The sequence below is a fragment of the Vitis vinifera genome, chromosome 19 (genome assembly GCF_030704535.1).
Source record: "Vitis vinifera cultivar Pinot Noir 40024 chromosome 19, ASM3070453v1".
NCBI classification, from domain to species: domain Eukaryota; kingdom Viridiplantae; phylum Streptophyta; class Magnoliopsida; order Vitales; family Vitaceae; genus Vitis; species Vitis vinifera.
The window spans coordinates 26,894,962-26,912,956 of NC_081823.1; the positions used below are offsets into that span (position 1 = coordinate 26,894,962).

The following is a 17,995-nucleotide window of genomic DNA, read 5'->3' on the forward strand; positions in this document are numbered from 1 at the left end:
TTGCTGATATTTCGGGTTTTTTCCTGATAAATGCCTATTTTCTCGATTTTTTGATGGTCAGCATTTTGGTCAAAGCTCAAAATTTTTTGCTTACAATGCTGAGACTCGAACCCTGCACTTTTGTAGGGAAGAAAGGATCTTGGATCACCTGGACTGATGCACTATCTATTAGATGAAATGCTAACAATAATTAAGTTTCTATCTCATTTTAATTAGAAAAAAAGAATTTTGAAGATGAATATATTTTTAATGCATTCTTATCAAATACAAAATGTTAAAATAAAATTTTAATAAATAATTAAATTCAATTTAACTAAGTATTGAAAATATAAAACCATTATCATAATTTTTTAACGAGTCATTGTTAACATTCTAGATATTAATTAAATACATTGATTATAAATTTAAAAATAAAATTATAAACATTTAAAAAATCTTACATATAGAATTATTTCTTTTGTATCATTAATCATCTAAATTATATATATATATATATGTATATTTTGTATGAAATGTATTTTTAAGTACTATGTATTATTAATTTATTATCGAATATTACAAATTGTATTATACATATATTATTTAAGAGTAACGACTTGAATAGGTGTATTATTTCTTGTTTTATTATTATTTTTTATTTTTTTTCAAAATTTCTTCCACCAATATTTTGTATCAAAATATCTATTGATATTTCTCAATATATCCGTAAAATTGAGTTATTAATATATTTGTTGAAAGTGATATTTTTGTCTTTGTACCTAACAACTTAAGCTTTTGGATCAAATTGGTAGCTTAACAAAATGAATTTACTTATAACATGGAGGTGGCTTCAAGCCTCCAACTAAAATCGAGATAGGGAAAAGTGTCAAAGATGCTCAAGCCATTTGTATGGTGAATATATGAAGGCACTAGTAGGGAGGGGTAAGGTGTGAAAATCATAGGAGCAAGGTAAAAGACCTGGTTAGACTTCCCTATGAATGCATTATTGTGGAGGTTAAGCCTAAACAACAAGAGGAAGATAAAAAATGGATGTAAGTTGGATCCTCAAAAAAACTTATGGATGCACCATTGCTTATATGAGAATGTTGTCCCTTGATTCAAATTACCATTCTCACCCATAGTTGTTACAAACTCAATTCTATTACATGCATTCCTTGATCTTGTTTCTTAAGTGGTTAGCATTCTCTTCCCATTTTCTTATATAAATAGGTTTGGGTTTGGGAGGAAGGAAGTGGTCACCAAGGTCTCTTTATAGGTCATATCATTTTCTTTTGTTTAGGCCACTACAATGGAATCATTCCCCACAATATAATTGGAAAGATCCTAAGCTCTGGCTTGCGATAAGCCCTCCAAAAGTGCTAAGATCTTTGCCTCAAAAGCCCAATCCTATCTACTAATTTAGAGCAGGTTCTTAGTACTATACCATCTCCTTAATCACATTTCCAATTCTTGATTGGCTTAGGTTACCTAGAGTATACCCATCAAAGTCAAACCCAAATAAGGTGGAGTCCATACTAAGAGCATCTTACAACCTACCCTTTTTAACTTGTAAATCATATTTTGATCAAGCTATAGATTGTTTAATGGAATACCTTCAAAAGCTAAAGACGAATAAACGCGGAAGGATGAGTAGAAATGCATTAGATCCCCAATAGATTCTAAAGTCATCCATTTATCCTAAAAAATTCTTGCATCCTTTCCCCTCTAAGCTGTCCATGGTAACTTAAGGCAAGCCTCATGTCAAAGTACCCTTCCTATGGGGGTATCCTCAAACCCTCTAAAAGAGAGAAACAACATATTTATCACATTAGGGAGAAGTCTAATCAACCCTAGTAATATTTTTGATAGGAAACGATAAATAGATATATTGATAGAAAAAAGAAGTATAAAAGAAGGATGAGGAATCCTCCCACCAAAGAAAAAACTAAACAACAACAATAAAAGAACAAGACGCTACAAAGTGAAAACTATGAACAAGCTCTCTTGGCTAGACCATCCCGTTGGAGCTACATACTGCTAGCCAATCTAGTTGTAACACGTTAAGGGGAATGCCCTTAAAAACCACAGAACAAAAAGCCTAAAGAGAAGCAAGGAAGTGAATGGAATCCCATAGATTCTTTGAATTCTTAGCTTTATCCTCAAATATCCTAACATTTATTTCCCGCCACACAACCCAAATTAAAGCAATGCATGCATTTTGCCACAAAACTATCCCTCTCTTGGAAATGCCAAAACCTTTATAATTGATGAACAACATGTCGGAAATACTTCTCGGGGGAACCCAATCCATCTTGGCTAGCTGAAATAATCTGTGCCACAACCCCATCGTCAAAGAACAATGTAGGAAAAGATGATCTGCTGATTTTCCCTGCTTCATACACAACTTACAAATGTCAGGACTAAGAGCTTTGTAGGGTCTTCTCAATTTTAGCAAGTCATTAGTATTTACCTTCTTATGTGCCACTAACTAGACAAAGGACTTGACTTTAAAAGGGACTTGAGAATTCCATACAAACTTAGAAGGGAAAAGTGGAGATAAATCGGGTAGTTGGGACAAGGTTATAAAGAAAGACTTGACTGTAAACAATCCTAAAGAAGATAAAGACCAGGATCTCGAATTTGAAGCCGAAGAGGATAAATGCATACAATCAAGAGAACACATGAGGCATTCTAGATCTTCTATCTCGGAATTGGAAAGATTATGACGGAAATTAAAGTTTCAAGAGAAGGGGCGAGCAGAACTGAGAATTGAAGATATAAGAATATTTTTATCTGTGATTACTCTAAATAGTCTTGGATATTGTGATCTCAAAGGCTGGTCCCCCCACCACAAATCTTCTCAAAAGCGAATTCTTTCCCATCTCCTACCACAATTCGAGTATACTTAGAAAAATCCTGAAAGACTTGTGCGATAGCCTTCCAAGGACATCGATGTGACCATTCGACTAAAGTGTTGGCATCCCAACCATTGGAATGTGCCCCATAAATGCTAAAGAATGACTTGATGTCATAGAGCTGTGCTCTCCCTAGGAAACCTTCACAACCACTTCCCTAAAAGAGCGAGATTCCTTAAAAAAATCTTTCCAAAACCCAATCCCCCTTTTACCCTCGGTTTACACACTACATCCCGACTAACAAGATGATCTCTTTTACCTTCCCCAACCCCTGACCAAAGGAAATCCCTTTGCAATCTCTCAATTTTTGTAGCCACTGAAGCGAGAATCTTAAACAGGGATAGAAAGTAGCTAGGAATGTGGGAAAGACATGAATGGATAAGAGTTATCCTACCATTGAAAGATAAGTAAGCCTTTTGCCAATCGTCTAATCTCCGTGAGATACTCTCAATCACTGGATCCCAAAATCCACAAGCAATTGGATTCCCTCCCAAAGGAAGACCCAAGTAGAGTATATGCCAATCAGAAGCCTTGCAATCAAGCATCAAGGCCAACCTAGAGAGATGATTTTGATCAAGGTTGATGCCAAAAAGGTTACTCTTGTCAAGATTGACCTTAAGCCCAGAAATTTGCCCAAACACTAACAATAAGCTCTTGAGAGTTTGCAATTCTTCCGCACAAGAGTTAGAAAAGAAGATGGTATCATCTGCGAATTGCAAATGGGACACCCTTGTTCTATTCCTACCTACCCTAAAACCCTCCAACATACTTCTTTCCTCAGCTCTCAATAACATCCTGCTCAACACATCTGCGACAATAGTAAACATAAAAGGAGATAGAGGGTCACCTTGCCTTAATCCTCTAGATGCCTTGACCCACCCTTTAGCATTTCCATTCACTAGAATTGCATAAGAGACCGAAGACAGACATCCTCTCATCCAGGTCCTCCATCTAGGCCTAAACCCCTTCATCTTCAGCACATGGTCCAAAAAATCCCAATTCACATGGTCATAAGCCTTTTCAAAGTCAATTTTGAAGACAAGTCCTTCCTCCCTTGATCGTTTTTTCTCATCCACTTTATCTCATTGGCTATAAGAATCGTGTCCAAAATTTGTCTCCCTTGAACAAAAGCGCCTTGAGTAGAATGGATAGTTTCATGTAGTACTTCTCTTAATCGCCCTAATAGAACTTTGACTATTATCTTATAGAGACTAGTGATCAAGCTAATAGGTTTAAAATCTGAGTTTTTCTTTGTCTGGATCAACTCTAGTAATATGAAATACCTATTCCATAGGCTCAAAGTTATTAGGCAATGTAAAAATAGGTGATCAGTTGATTGCCCATTCTTTAGAGACATAAAACAACGATTGATCTAAGATCTTTGAAGGACCTCCTCACTTATAACAAATCATTGCTATTAACTTTCTTATTGTCCATCAACCATGCAAAGGCCTTAACTATAGATGGGCCTTTAGACTTCCAAATGAAGTTGGTGGGGAAAGGAGGACTCATAATCAAGGGTTCAAGAAGAATTGAGAAAGAAAGACTTAACAAAAAATAAGCCTAAGAAATTCAATGACAGAACTCTCTCATCTAAGAAGGAAGGCGTAATGGCCAATGATCAATCTATTCTCCACTTCCCATATACAAAGTGCAACAATCGATTTGAAAGGTTTTGAAAGGTCTTTTCACCTAAAGCAAGTCATTGGTGTTAACCTTCTTATTGACCCCTAACCAAATAAATACTTCGACCTTTGATGGGGCTTTTGTTTTCCATATGAATTTTATTGGAGAGAAAAGAACTAAAATTGATTGATTGATTGGATAAGGCTAAGAAGAACGATTTGATGGTAGATAAGCTAGAAGATAATAATGAACAAACTCTCTTATTTGGGGAATATGATGATAGGTTCACATGATTAATAATGGATATGAGACTCTTAAGATCCTCTATATTCGAGTAAGTGGGTTTTTGTCGAAAGTTAATGTTCTAAGCAAAAAGAAAGAGAAGCCAATGATAGTGAACCTTTGTGTCATGATAACTTGACTAGAAAAATCAGAGAAAACTTGTGAAATGGTTTTCCAAGGGTGATGGTGCGACCCCTTGACTACATTGTTAGCATCTTGACCATTGGCGTGTGACCATTGGATGCTTAAGATAATTTTATGCCATAAAAGCATGACCTTCCTTTGGGAATCTCCAGAACCGCTAGTGCTATATTTCTCAAAGAAATCTTTCTTGAACTCATCCCCTTTCCTCTTTTGGCTTATTCACTTGGTCCTTAGTGATGAAGTAGTCCCTCTTGCCTTCTTTAACTCCTAACCAAAGAAAATCCTTCTATAATTTCTCAATTGTGAGTACTACTTTTGAAGGGATCTTAAATGTTGATAGCAAATAAATGGGTAAGAGAGATAAGCAAGATTGTATCAGGGTTATTCTACTACCTAGGGACAAAAAGGCTTTCTTCCAACTATCTAATTTATGGGAAATCCTATCGAGTACTAGGTTCCAAAATGAAGAGCTCTAAGGTCTCCTCTCAAGGGTAGACCTAAATATAGAGGGGCCAATTTAAGGCTACACACCCTAGCAAGGTGGCCAAAATAGTAATATGATCTTGACTCACTTTGATACTTAAAGGTGTCTTCTTCTCTAGGTTAATCTTTCTTGAACTCATCCCCTTTCCTCTTTTGGCTTATTCACTTGGTCCTTAGTGATGAAGTAGTCCCTCTTGCCTTCTTTAACTCCTAACCAAAGAAAATCCTTCTATAATTTCTCAATTGTGAGTACTGCTTTTGAAGGGATCTTAAATGTTGATAGCAAATAAATGGGTAAGAGAGATAAGCAAGATTGTATCAGGGTTATTCTACTACCTAGGGACAAAAAGGCTTTCTTCCAACAATCTAATTTATGGGAAATCCTATCGAGTACTAGGTTCCAAAATGAAGAGCTCTAAGGTCTCCTCTCAAGGGTAGACCTAAATATAGAGGGGCCAATTTAAGGCTACACACCCTAGCAAGGTGGCCAAAATAGTAATATGATCTTGACTCACTTTGATACTTAAAGGTGTCTTCTTCTCTAGGTTAATCTTAAGGCTTGAAATGTGTTCAAAAACCAACAAAATGAGCTTAAAGCTTTGTAGATGTTTTGTTCTAAGTTCTTGTAAAAAATAGTGTCATCCATGAATTGCAATTGGGAAACCCGAGATTTACTTCTACCCACCAAAAACCCTTCCAAGATGCCTTGCTTCTTAGCTCTCAACAAGAGATTGGTCAAAACATCAACCACAATGATAAAAAGGAAGGGTGAGAGCTTATCTCCTTGTCTTAACCCTTTAGAAGCCTTAACCCGCTATTTGGCACAACCATTCTCTCAAAGAACAAAATTTACTGAAGACCAACAACCCTTAATCCAATGCCTCAATCTTGAATTTAGCCTTTTCTTTTTAAAGCATGGTATGAAAAACCCCGATAAACATGATCGGAGGAAGTATTTTTTTTTTTTGAGGAAGTATTCTTCAAATCAACCTTGAAAACCATGCCTTCTTCACCTGAGTACCTTTTCTCACCCATTACTTCGTTTGCCGCTAAGACTGATTTGATTTCCTTCAGAAAAATCTCCTTGCGAAATATGGATAGTTTCATGTAACAACACCCTTCAAATGCAACGTGACGAACCCTTGGCTATTATCTTGTAGAGGTTTGCCACAAAACTAATGCGTCTGCAATAAGATATTCTAATGGTTTATGACTCCTTTTGGGGATAATGGATAAAAATGGCATTGCTATATATATATATATATATAAGTACAGCACCTGCACTAAATGCACATCAATTGCTACTCTTATTGATGAATGCACTATTGTAGAACTCTCAAAAAACTTTCATCAAATCTTCCTCAACCACATCCCAACACTCTTGATGCACAACTATGGAAAAAACCATTGGGTTTGGGAGACTTCTTCTTGTCCCATTGAAAGACTGCTTTGTGAACTTCCTTTTTACAGGTCATAAGATATTCCTCACCCCCACCCCCCATTTTTTTTGATGAATTTTATATTATTCAAACTGTTCATTCTTAATACTTACCAAGCTTTGTAGGATGCTGCTTTTGCAGCAGTTAATGTCTGAAACTTTTTGTTCCAAGACACATTTTTCCTTTTTAAGTAAGAAGACAACATTTCAGTAAATGAAGGACAAAAGATTCCTAGGAAGGCTGAATTATCTTTCAAGCAAACCACAGGATATGAAAAACTAATGGCAAACAAGTGTGTGCACTAAGATTGCACTCCCTTTTGTCTTAGATGCCTTGCCTATCTAAAAAAGGAGGGAAGACAAATAGAAGCCCCAGTGCCCAACAAAAGAACCCATAGGCGTGAAAAAAATGCTGAAGCAGAAGGATATCTCCAACATAAAATTTCATAGCAGCTTCTAGTGTAGCCAAAAGATTTTGTTTCCTGGTTGGTCAACCTAGGCTTCCAACAAAAGGAATACACTAAACCTATGAAAAATCAACAATATGGCAAATTCAAGCATCAAGCTTCTGAGGCCACCCCTTGCATCAGTGGGACACCCTTAAAAAGTTAATTGGTGAGGCCCTCCATCAAGAGGTTCAGAGACTAGTTCTTTCTTTTCTATTGCTTCCTGCAATGCAAACAGTAGTCATGGAATAGGATCAGCTCCCCCTATTTGTCTTAATACCAGATTGATGGAAAAAGACATTAGTTACCATTAACATGATTTGGATATATATGTGTGTGTATGTATTATGATTTAGGTTCTGTAGGCTACATAGAGGATAGCATGATGGTTTCTTTGTTTGGAGAGAGACTAAATGTGGGAAGTTTTCAGTGAAGTCTCTTTACAAATCATTAGTATCAGGCCATCCAGTCTCCTTCCCTTCGTTGGCTATTTGGAAAGTCTCGGTGCAGCCTAGAGTGAGTTTTTTGGGTGGGAATCAACTTGGGGGAAGACCCTTACCTTGGATCAGCTCCAAAAGAGAGGATGGGCTCTAGCGAACAGATGTTACCTTTGTCAAAGGCACGAAGAATCAATAGATCACATTCTCCTCCACTGTGAAAAGGCAAGGACTCTTTGGGTGTTGCTTTTCTCTATGTTCGGGGTGCAGTGGGTGTTGCCAGCCACTGTTAAGGAGATGCTTTTGGGGTGGAATGGGACTTTTGTGGGAAAGAAGAGGAAGGGTGTTTGGAGAGCAAGTCCTTTGTGCCTCTTTTGGACGGTTTGGAAGGCAAGGAACAAAGTTGCTTTTGAGGAAGAAGAGCTGTCAATTCAAAGGCTTAAGTTTTCTTTTGTTTATTTTCTTTGGTTGGAGATGAAATTGTCTATAAAAGATGGTCATTTGACCTTAGTTGCTTTTGTTGGTTGGGTGGCAACCGGTTAAGGGTGTGGGTAGGGAAGCTCCTCTGGCCTTGGCGTTCAGCTAGGGTGTGAGGGGTGTTTTTCTTTCTTGTAAATTTAAGCCACTGCTTTGGTGGTTTTTTAATACAATCTCTTTACTTATCAAAAAATAAAATAAAATTATGGTTTCTTTGTTTAATCTGATGAATTTGCATGCAATCAGGAGAAAGAACTTATTGAAAGGCATAATGTTTGGCTTAATGACGAGTTAACATCTAAAGTTAAGAGTCTCACTGAGCTACGAAGAACACATGTTGAACTTGAGGCAGACATGTCTACTAAGCATTCAGATGTAAGTTTTTATGATGGATATTTCATTCTACTCATTCTATTTTTTGTAAGTAAGAAGAAGCATATTCATTCTATTACTTATGCTTCTTTCTCTCTCTGTTCTTCCAATTGTTACAAAACTTATGAATTTGTTCAGGTTGAGAGACGATTGAATGAATGCTCTAGCTCTTTGAAATGGAATAAAGAAAGAGTGAAAGAGCTAGAAATGAAGTTGACATCAATGCAACAGGTGGGGTTTGTTCTGGTTGTCCTTTTTGAACTATTGTTTCATGCCATTTCCTTTGTATCAACTACCTCATGGATATTTCTTTATGTCACTTATGAAGGAGTTGTGCTCATCAAAAGATGCTGCTGCAGCCAATGAACAGAGGCTTTCTGCTGAAATCATGACTGTGAGTTTTCTGAAAAAGATATTTACATCTTAAATTTTTGTTTCTTTGCTGCTGTATGTGTATAAACATGTATACATGTGTGTGTGTGTGAGAGAGAGAGAGAGAGGGAGAGATGGAGGATAGATCTGAATATTTTTAACTCCGGTAGTTTAAAATGGCAAATTTTCCAAGCACTCTAGGTGGTTGTTTTGGTGGTCTTACTGGTAGCAATTGTGCCAGTATATTTCAAGTGTGGTACTGATTTAAGGTGAAGGAAAATCAGTACATCGGGACGGTTAATGCAAATGGTATGTTGCGGCTGTCTAGCAACAATGAATTTATAGGTAGATTTTATCTTTTGAAAGAATTAAAATTGAATTCTATATTGATCAACCAGGTTACAAAAGCTTAATACACACACCTACCCTCCTAGATTAAATGGGAATAAACTATACAAGAGAAGTATTACAAAGACAATCCCTATAATTACTCTTAGCTGTTAACCTATTCTAAGATATATACAATCACTAATTAGTTCTAATTTAAATCAATAAAGACTTGCAATAGAAACAAGAATCAGGAAATTAGCCACATTTTCTGACACTACCCCTCAGGTTAGCGCATAGGTGTTATGCATTCCCAGCTTGCACACAATAAAATCAAACATGGCGTTAGTAAGTCCTTTTGTAAAGATGTTTGTTAACTAATGTTTGGTAGTTACAAAAGGAGTGGTGATTTGTTGAACTTCAATTTTTTATTTTTTTTATTTTGTTTTTATAAAGTGTCTATTCACTTCAATTTGTTTGGTTCAATCATGCTGAATTGAATTGTGAGCAATGCTGATGGCGGCTTTGTTGTCATAGTAGATCTTCATTTGTTCTTTAGGTTCAAAGCTTAGCTTTTTAAGTAAGGTCTTTATCCACAAAACTTCACAAATCCCTTGAGCCATGGCTCTATATTCGGCCTTTGCACTTGATATGGCTACGACACCTTGTTTCTCACTCCTCCATGTTACAAGGTTCTCACCTACAAGGATGTAGTAACTTGCAGTAGACCTTCTATTATGTCCAATTTGCATTTGTGTATGCCTCTACAAGCAGATGATATTTCTCTTGAACATCAATCCCTTTCCAAGGGAAGATGACCTTGAGAAACCGTGCTCTCTTAGGGAAGCGACTTTGGAGGTTCCCTAGGAAAGTTTTGGTTTGTGGCATTAGGTGATTTCGAGCATTTATGGGACACACACTAATGGATGGGACACCAACATTATAGTTAGATGGTCACACAAATGTCCTTGGAATGCTATTGTTCAAGTCTTTTAGGACTTTTCCTCTTACATCTGTCTTGTGGTAGGGAATGGGGAGCGAACTCAATTTTGGGAAGATTTATGGTCAGGAGATCAACCTTTGAGTTTACAATTTGCAGGCCTTTACAAAGCTATTTTAGTGAGAAATATTACCATCTTTCAATAAAATATTTTTTTATGGTCTTGTCCAAGCCCTCTAATCCAATTCCATTCCTTTCGACTAATTTTGTTTGGAAATCAAAAGCCCCATCAAAGGTTAAGGCCTTTGCGTGGTTAGTGGTGCATAAAAAGGTTAATACTAATGACATGCTACAAGTGAGAAGACCCTACAAATCTCTTAGTTCACATTGGTGCCTTTTATGCAGGGAGAGTGGATAATAAATTGGTTGTTTTTTTCTACCTTGCCTAATAACATTGAGGCTTTGGCATAAGCTCTTCGTAGTTAATTTGGATTGGGTTTCACAAAGGAGTATTGGAGATATGATGATTATTTCATCTAGAGGCTTAGGGAATTCAATTAAAGGCAAGACGCTTTGGCATATTGCATGTATCGTTGTATTGTGGGTTGTGTAGTAAGAGAGAAATGCTAGGATTTTTGAGGAAAAGTGTAGAACGAAAGGGATGTTATGAGATCTTTTTCAATTTTACTCCTCTTTTGGGCCTCTTGCATTATCGCTTTTAGAGGAATTTCCCTTAATGTTATTCTACTTAGTTGGCTTTTAGTTTGTAATTAGAAAGGGGTGGATAACTTTTGAGAGTTTGGTTTTGATTTTTGAGAGATTTTGTACATGCTGTTATCAGTGTTTCTCTTTATATAGTGGAGGGTATACTCTTACTTTGATAAGGTTTTGTACCTTGTGGGAAGGACCTCTCATCCTTCTCTTCAACTTTATTATTATCAATATATATTTTATTTTTGATAAAAAAAGAAGTGTAGCTTTCTAATATCTTAGAATCCTTAGTACAACTTCCATGCCACACTTTAATGGTGAGTACATTAATTGGCTTACAGTGCGCATAACATGTGCTATATTTGGTTTGGTGCGTGGGCAAAAAACGCAAGAAAGTTTGGAGAGCGAGCCTATTATGCATCTTTTGAACGGTTTGGAAGGCAAGAAATAGAATTGCTTTTGAAGATGATATGCTCTCCATCCCAAGGCTAAAAGCCTTTCTTGTTTGCTTTCTTGATTGGAGACTATGATGTATATAAATCCTATTATGACCTGCTTAAAATACTTTCTACTGAAGATTTAGGGTGAGATGAGAGCATGGGAAGAAGTTGTTTTGTGGTGGAGTCCAAATCCTTTGAGATTTTGGTTGAGGATTTGGGAGGAAAGCTGAAAGGCTGCATTTAGGAGAGAAGCAGAGGTGTCTCCTCTTGGATTAGATTCGGGGAGGCTAGTTTACGTTACTTACTGGATGGAGTAGAAGCTTGTTGTAGAGAGGCTAATAACCAAGTTTGGGTTATTGGTTGGGAGGAGGGGAATAGGAAGTACAGGTTGGAGTGACGTTTAAATGAGGCAGGAAGGTTCATTCTTTGCTCAGTTCGTGATATTGAATAAAAAAGATATAACATTATTTTTCCAGAAGGGAAAGGACAGTCTTTTGGTTGGAATTCCTTGGCCGTGAGGTTGAGAGGCCTTGGTGTGGCCCCAACAGGTGGCTTATAGGTAACCAGAGGTTCAGAGGATTTGTTGAGGGCGAAGGGGGGCTCGAAGGTCCTGTGGAGGGAGAAAGGGGTGGAGTTGAAGTCTTACGTAGATGCTGTTAAGTCGAGCCTGGGAAGGGTAGGTGAGTCAGTTTGGTTAGAGGTGGGGGAAAGAGAAGTGCAAGGAAGGTTAGATCAGTTGAGACAATGTCTGGTAGGCTGGTGGGGTATCAATTCAGCTTCTTTTCTTGAGTTGGATTACGTAAGGAGTTGGGCTCTGCAACATTGGGCTTTGAAGGGGAATCTGAGGGTTGCTGTGTTAGGCAAAAGTCTCTTGCTATTTGACTTCGAGTTGCCAAGTGAGGCTGAGCGTGTTCTAGCCAGAGGCTTAAGAAATATAAAGGAAAATTTTATTATTTTGGATAAATGGAACCCTGAGGTGGGGTGCCTTTGCAAGGACTCCGTTGCTAACGAGGTTTGCGTAAGGGTGGTTGGGCTTTCGCTTCATTTGTAGAGTACGAAGGTGTTTAAAAGAATTGGTGATGGGTGTGGAGGATTTGTAGCAGTGGGTGAAGACATTGTTTCTTCATCTGAGTTGCAGTGGGCTCGGATCCTTGTGAAGCGCACGGACAGGGAGTTTCCCAACTTTGCTCATATTGTTGTGGGGTTGCGATGTTATTCTTTTCAGCTTTGGTGGGAGTCTTTACCTTGGTTCACGCAGGTGGTGTCGGCGGGAAGCCTCGGCGGGGAGGGCGGCTCAAGGGAAGGAGAAGAAGATGGTGGAACATCATGCGCTGTTTGTTATGGGAGTCAAAGGGAGAAGGTGGAACAATTGAGGTTGCAGCAGGGAGTACAGAACGTGTCAACTATTGGAGGTGTTCTTTCCACCCCTCCTGCTGTGGCCTTTGGTGCAGGGACTGTTGTGGAGGGTAGGGTAGGTACTTCTGATGGACCTGTGAAAGGGGGCAGGGAGACTTCTTTTAAAAGGTCGGATGTCTCTCTTCTAGGGCCGAAAAGCCTTTGTATTGGGCCTAATGTTTTAGAACATGGGGAGGTCCAGGGCCCTTTAAGCGAAATACAGGTGGGCTTGGGCTAAGACTCCAGGCCCAATGACTTATTCGTTTTGAAAGGGTGCAGCGAGGGGGTGACAGGAATGGGCCTTGGGCCTAAAGGCTCTGACGCAATGGGTGGAGGGGTTTTATTTGGGGAAGAGTCTTCTATCACTCGTCCTAGGGCACAAAGTGTGAGTTCGATAAGCAAGGAGAGAGGCGCAAGTGGAGACGCTGACCCCCTTGTCGGCATGACGAGGGTTGCAATGTTGATGGAAGTCTTTGCGGTGGTGAAATGGGGGTTGATGATTGACAAAGTGCTGCGACATGAAGCTTCCAGGTACATCGAAACTTCTTCGCTTTTTGTGGAGGGTTGGGAGCTCTCTTCTTCTACTTTTTCTTCTGGGTTTGACCGAGCTGTGTTGAAGGAGGGGGCCTTTGCTGGTTTTGCCTCTATGATTGTTGGAGAGGAGCAGCTTCCTCTGAGTATTATTTTGGTTGATGGCAACAATGGGGAGATGGTCTTCGAGGGGGAGAAGTCTTTGGTTGGTGAAGGAGTGGGGGGTGAGTTTGAGGATTTGTTACAGGATCTGGAGGGGAAAGGTTGTCGATGGGACGATAGCTGCTTGGCAAGGTTCAACAAGTTTCTGGGTTTTTCGACGGAAGGTTTTGAAGGTGAAATTTTGAATATGCTCCTAAGGACCAAGAGAAGAAGAGAGCAAAATAATAAGGGAATCTCGGGGTCCATTAAGTTTGATCGTGAATTGAAAAAATTGGAGTGGTCCATTAATTATAATGGTGCGAGAAAGGAGAAATCTTTGGTTAGAGAAGGTGGGGCTAGAATCTCGAACCTTAGATGAAGATAAAGATTTTATCTTGGAATGTTAAGAGGGGCCAATGATAGAAATAAAAGGAAGGTTATTAAGGCTTTGATTAGATCGCAAAGAGTGGATTTGGTGTGTCTGCAGGAGACCAAAATTCAAGATATGTCCTAGGGGATTGTTCAGAGTCTTGGAGTGGGAAGTTTCTTAGGTTGGGGTGCTATGAGTGCAAGGGGGGCTGTTGGTGGGGTGGTAGTTTTCTGGGATAATAGAGTTCTGGAGTTAGTAGGCATGGAGGTGGGTCTCTTCTCAATTTCGTGTCGTTTTAAAAGTTGCGAGGATGGCTTCTTGTGGATCTTTACGGGGGTGTACGGACCTAACATGAAACGATATAGAGAACTGTTTTGGGAAGAGTTAGGTGCCATTCAAGGGTTGTGGTCTGATCCTTGGTCTATTGGAGGAGACTTTAACGTGATTAGATTTCCCAGCGAGCGTAGTAGAGAAGGAAGAATGTCTGGAACCATGAGAAGGTTTTCGGAGGCGATTGATGAGTTGACTTTAAGAGATTTACCTATTCAGTGGGGCTGAATGGTCTTTTTTTGATGTCGGAGGATTGGGAGAATCATTTCAGTGGGGCGATCTAGTGTACTCTCCCGAGATTGGTGTCTGATCACTAACCAATTTTGTTAGATGGGGGTGGGGTGAGGAGAGGTCCAATTCCGTTTCGGTTTGAGAATATGTGGTTGAAGGAGGAGGGGTTTAAGGAGCTGCTAAAAGGCTGGTGGCAAGGTTTCAACTTCAATGGGTCTTATAGTTTTATCTTGACAGAAAAATTAAAGGCTTCAGAAATTAAGTTGAAGGGTTCCAATAAAAAAAAATTAAGTTGAAGGGTTGAAACAAGGAAGTGTTTGGAAAAGTGGGGGTGAACAAGAGGTTGGCTCTGGACGAAGTGTCTTTTTAGGATGTTCAGGAATGGCTAAGTGTTAAACGAGCAGGAGTTAGAGGCTAGAAAGGAGGCTAGGGAGGATTTCAAGAAATGGGCGCTTATGGAGGAGATTTTGTGGAGACAAAAATCAAGAGAAACGTGGTTGAAGGAAGGTGATAAAAACATGAGATTTTTTCATAAGATGACAAATTCTAATAGAAGGAGGAATTGCTTGAAAAAGATTAAAGTCAATGGCATTTGGCTATAAGAAAATCAAGATATTTAGAGGGGTGTGGTGATGGCCTATCAGAATCTGTCATCGGATTCGAGTGGTTGGCGCTCTTGTTTGAATAGTCTTGAATTTGACAGTATTGGGGTTGAGGAGGCAGCCAGGTTGGAGGAGATGTTTTCTATGGAAGAGGTGTTTTCGGCTCTTTCAGAGCTGAATGGGGATAAGGTCCCTAGTCCGGATGGGTTCCCCCTTGCTTTCTGGCAGTTCTGCTGGAATTTTGTCAAAGATGAGATTATGGGTTTTTTCAAAGATTTTTTTGAGAGGGGAAAATTCGTCAGAAGCTTGAACACCACTTTCCTAGTTTTAATCCCAAAAATAGGTAGGGCTGAAGATTTGAGCGATTTTAGACCCATCAGTTTGGTGGGAGGTCTATACAAGCTGCTTGCAAAGGTCCTAACTAATAGATTAAAAAAGGTAGTGGGAAAGGTGGTGTCTTCAACCCAAAAGGCCTTTGTAGAAGGAAGACAAATTCTCGATGCTGTGTTAATTGCTAATGAGGCCATAGACTCCTTGCTGAAAAGGAAGGAAAGTGGGGTGTTGTGTAAATTGGATTTAGAGAAGGCTTACGATCATATTAATTGGGATTTTTTGCTGACAGTGTTGCAAAAAATGGGTTTTGGGGAGAAATGGGCTGACTGGATTAGATGGTGTATATCCACTGCCTCGTTTTCTGTTCTGATTAACGGTCCTCCAACGGGGTTTTTCAGGAGCACTAGGGGGTTAAGGCAAGGAGACCCCCTTTCCCCTTACCTTTTTGTTTTAGGAATAGAGGCATTAAGTAGCCTCATTAACAAAGCATTAAGAGAGGGTTTTTTAACAGGCTGCAGGATAAGGGGAAGGGGTGGCAATGGGATCCAAGTTTCGCACCTGCTGTTTGCTGATGATACGTTGGTCTTTTGTGAGGATTCCCAAGAGCAAATGACTTTTTTAAGTTGGTTGTTACTGTGGTTTGAAGCCATTTCTGGTCTGTGTATCAATTTGAACAAGAGTGAAATTTTGCCTATGGGTAGAGTAGAGAATGTTGAGATATTGGCTGCTGAGCTTGGTTGCAAAGTGGGATCTCTCCCTTCCACTTATTTGGGGTTCCCTTTGGGTGCTCCGCATAAGTCGGTGGTGGTGTGGGATGGAGTGGAAGAGAGGATGTGGAAGAAACTTGCCTTGTGGAAGAGGCAGTTCACTTCTAAGGGAGGAAGAATCTCTCTCATTCGAAGTACTATTTTGAGTATGCCAATCTACCTTATATCCGTAATGCGTATGCCAAGAGTTGTTAAATTAAGACTTAAGAAAATTCAAAGGGATTTTCTTTGGGGTGGGGGAGCATTGGAGAAGAGGCCCCATCTTGTAAAGTGGGCTGTTGTTTGTTGTCATAAAAAGAAGGGTGGATTGGGAATTAGAAATCTTTCTACTCTCAATAGAGCCCTTTTGTGCAAATGGAGTTAGCGTTTTGTAGTTGAAAGGGATTCCTTTTGGAAGCTTATAATTGGTAGGAAGTTTGGGAAAGAAGGAGGAGGGTGGAGTTCTCGTGAGGTAAGGGAGGGCTATGTGGTGGGGTTTTGGAAGGAAATCAGTAAGGAAGGTTTGTTGCTGCTCAAAAATGTTTCCTTTTTTGTGGGGGATGGCAAAGGGGTGAGGTTTTGGAAGGATATTTGGTGCGGGAATAATTCCCTTTGCGAGGCCTTTCCCTCTTTGTTTGCCTTAGCGGTATCTAAAGATGCATGGGTAGCGGATTGTTGGGAATCAATGGGGGAAGAGGGGGATTCTTTGCAATTGAGGAGACCCTACAAGTCCTTCTGTCCTCAATGGTGCATTCTTTGCAAAGGAAATGGAGAGTCGATTGATCCTTTTTCTTCATTGTCCTGTTACCATTGGACTCTGGAACAAGTTGTTCAAGCTAGCTGGGTTGGATTGGGTCCCTCCAAGGAGTTTTGTGGACATGTTGGTTATTGCTTTTAAAGGCTTGGGGAACTCTTTAAGAGGCAAGACTCTTTGGCAAGTTGCTTGCCTTACTTTGGTTTGGATAGTGTGGCAAGAGCGAAACAATAGGATTTTTGAGGATAAGGGGAGATCGGAAGAGACGTTATGAGATTTGATTTTGTTCTATTCCTCTCTTTTTGCTTCTTGTTCTGCAGCTTTTAGAGGAGTTCCTCTAAATGTGTTACAACTCAACTGGAGTGAGGTTTGCGCTTCAAAAGTTTGAGTTTGTGGGGGTTTCTCTTTGTTTTTAGCTAATGTTGGGTGTTTTTTCTGTTGTTCAGATTGTGTAGGAAGGACCTCTCATCCTTTTAGTGGTTTCTTTTGTTTCTTTTTTCTTTTCTTTCTCCTGTATCTTTCCTTCTATTAATATATTTCTCTTCGTTTCTGATCAAAAAAAAAAAAAGAAGAGGGGGGGTGGACTCCCCGATTCTCTAGACCTTTCAATGATTGGGAGGTGGAGGTGGTGGAGAGATTCCTTTTGACCATTCAAGGAAAGAGGCTGAATGCTGATGTGGAGAGAGACGAAGAATGAGATTTTCACTATAAAGTCCCTTTATAATTCTCTTGATCATAGCTGTGCAGTCCCGTTTCCGTGAAGCATTATTTGGAGCCCTTATGTTCCTACAAAGGTGGGTTTTTTTGCTTGCGAAGCTTCATGGGGGAAGGTTCTTACTCAAGATCAACTCAAGAGGAGGGGCTGGAACTTAGCTAACAGGTGCTCCTTGTGTTGTGCTAAAGAGGAGACGATAGATCACATCCTTGTTCATTGTTCCAAGGCAAGGGTTTTGTGGGATCTCGTGTTTTCTTTGTTTGGTGTTAATTGGGTCCTTCCGTTTACGGTTAGAGACACTCTTTTAGGTTGGTTTGCTTCCTTTAAGGACAAGAAACATAGAAAGGTTTGGCGGGCAACTCCTCTTTGTTTATTTTGGACGGTTTGGAAGGAAAGAAATAAGATAGTTTTTGATAATGAGGTTTTGTTGATACAAAGATTGAAAAATTCCTTTGTTT

At 39.3% G+C, this 17,995-nt stretch overlaps 1 protein-coding gene across 2 annotated transcripts in view; it reads left to right on the forward strand.

The window, feature by feature from the left end:
- Nucleotides 1-17,995, forward strand: part of LOC100251875 (nuclear-pore anchor) — a 73,573-nt gene that overhangs the window by 2,822 nt on the left and 52,756 nt on the right. For both annotated transcript variants that reach the window (XM_010646780.3, XM_010646781.3), the window contains exons 4-6: nt 8,474-8,602; nt 8,738-8,830; nt 8,928-8,993. In XM_010646780.3, coding sequence (XP_010645082.1) covers nt 8,474-8,602; nt 8,738-8,830; nt 8,928-8,993 — 288 coding nt within the window. The remainder of the gene's footprint in view (nt 1-8,473; nt 8,603-8,737; nt 8,831-8,927; nt 8,994-17,995) is intronic.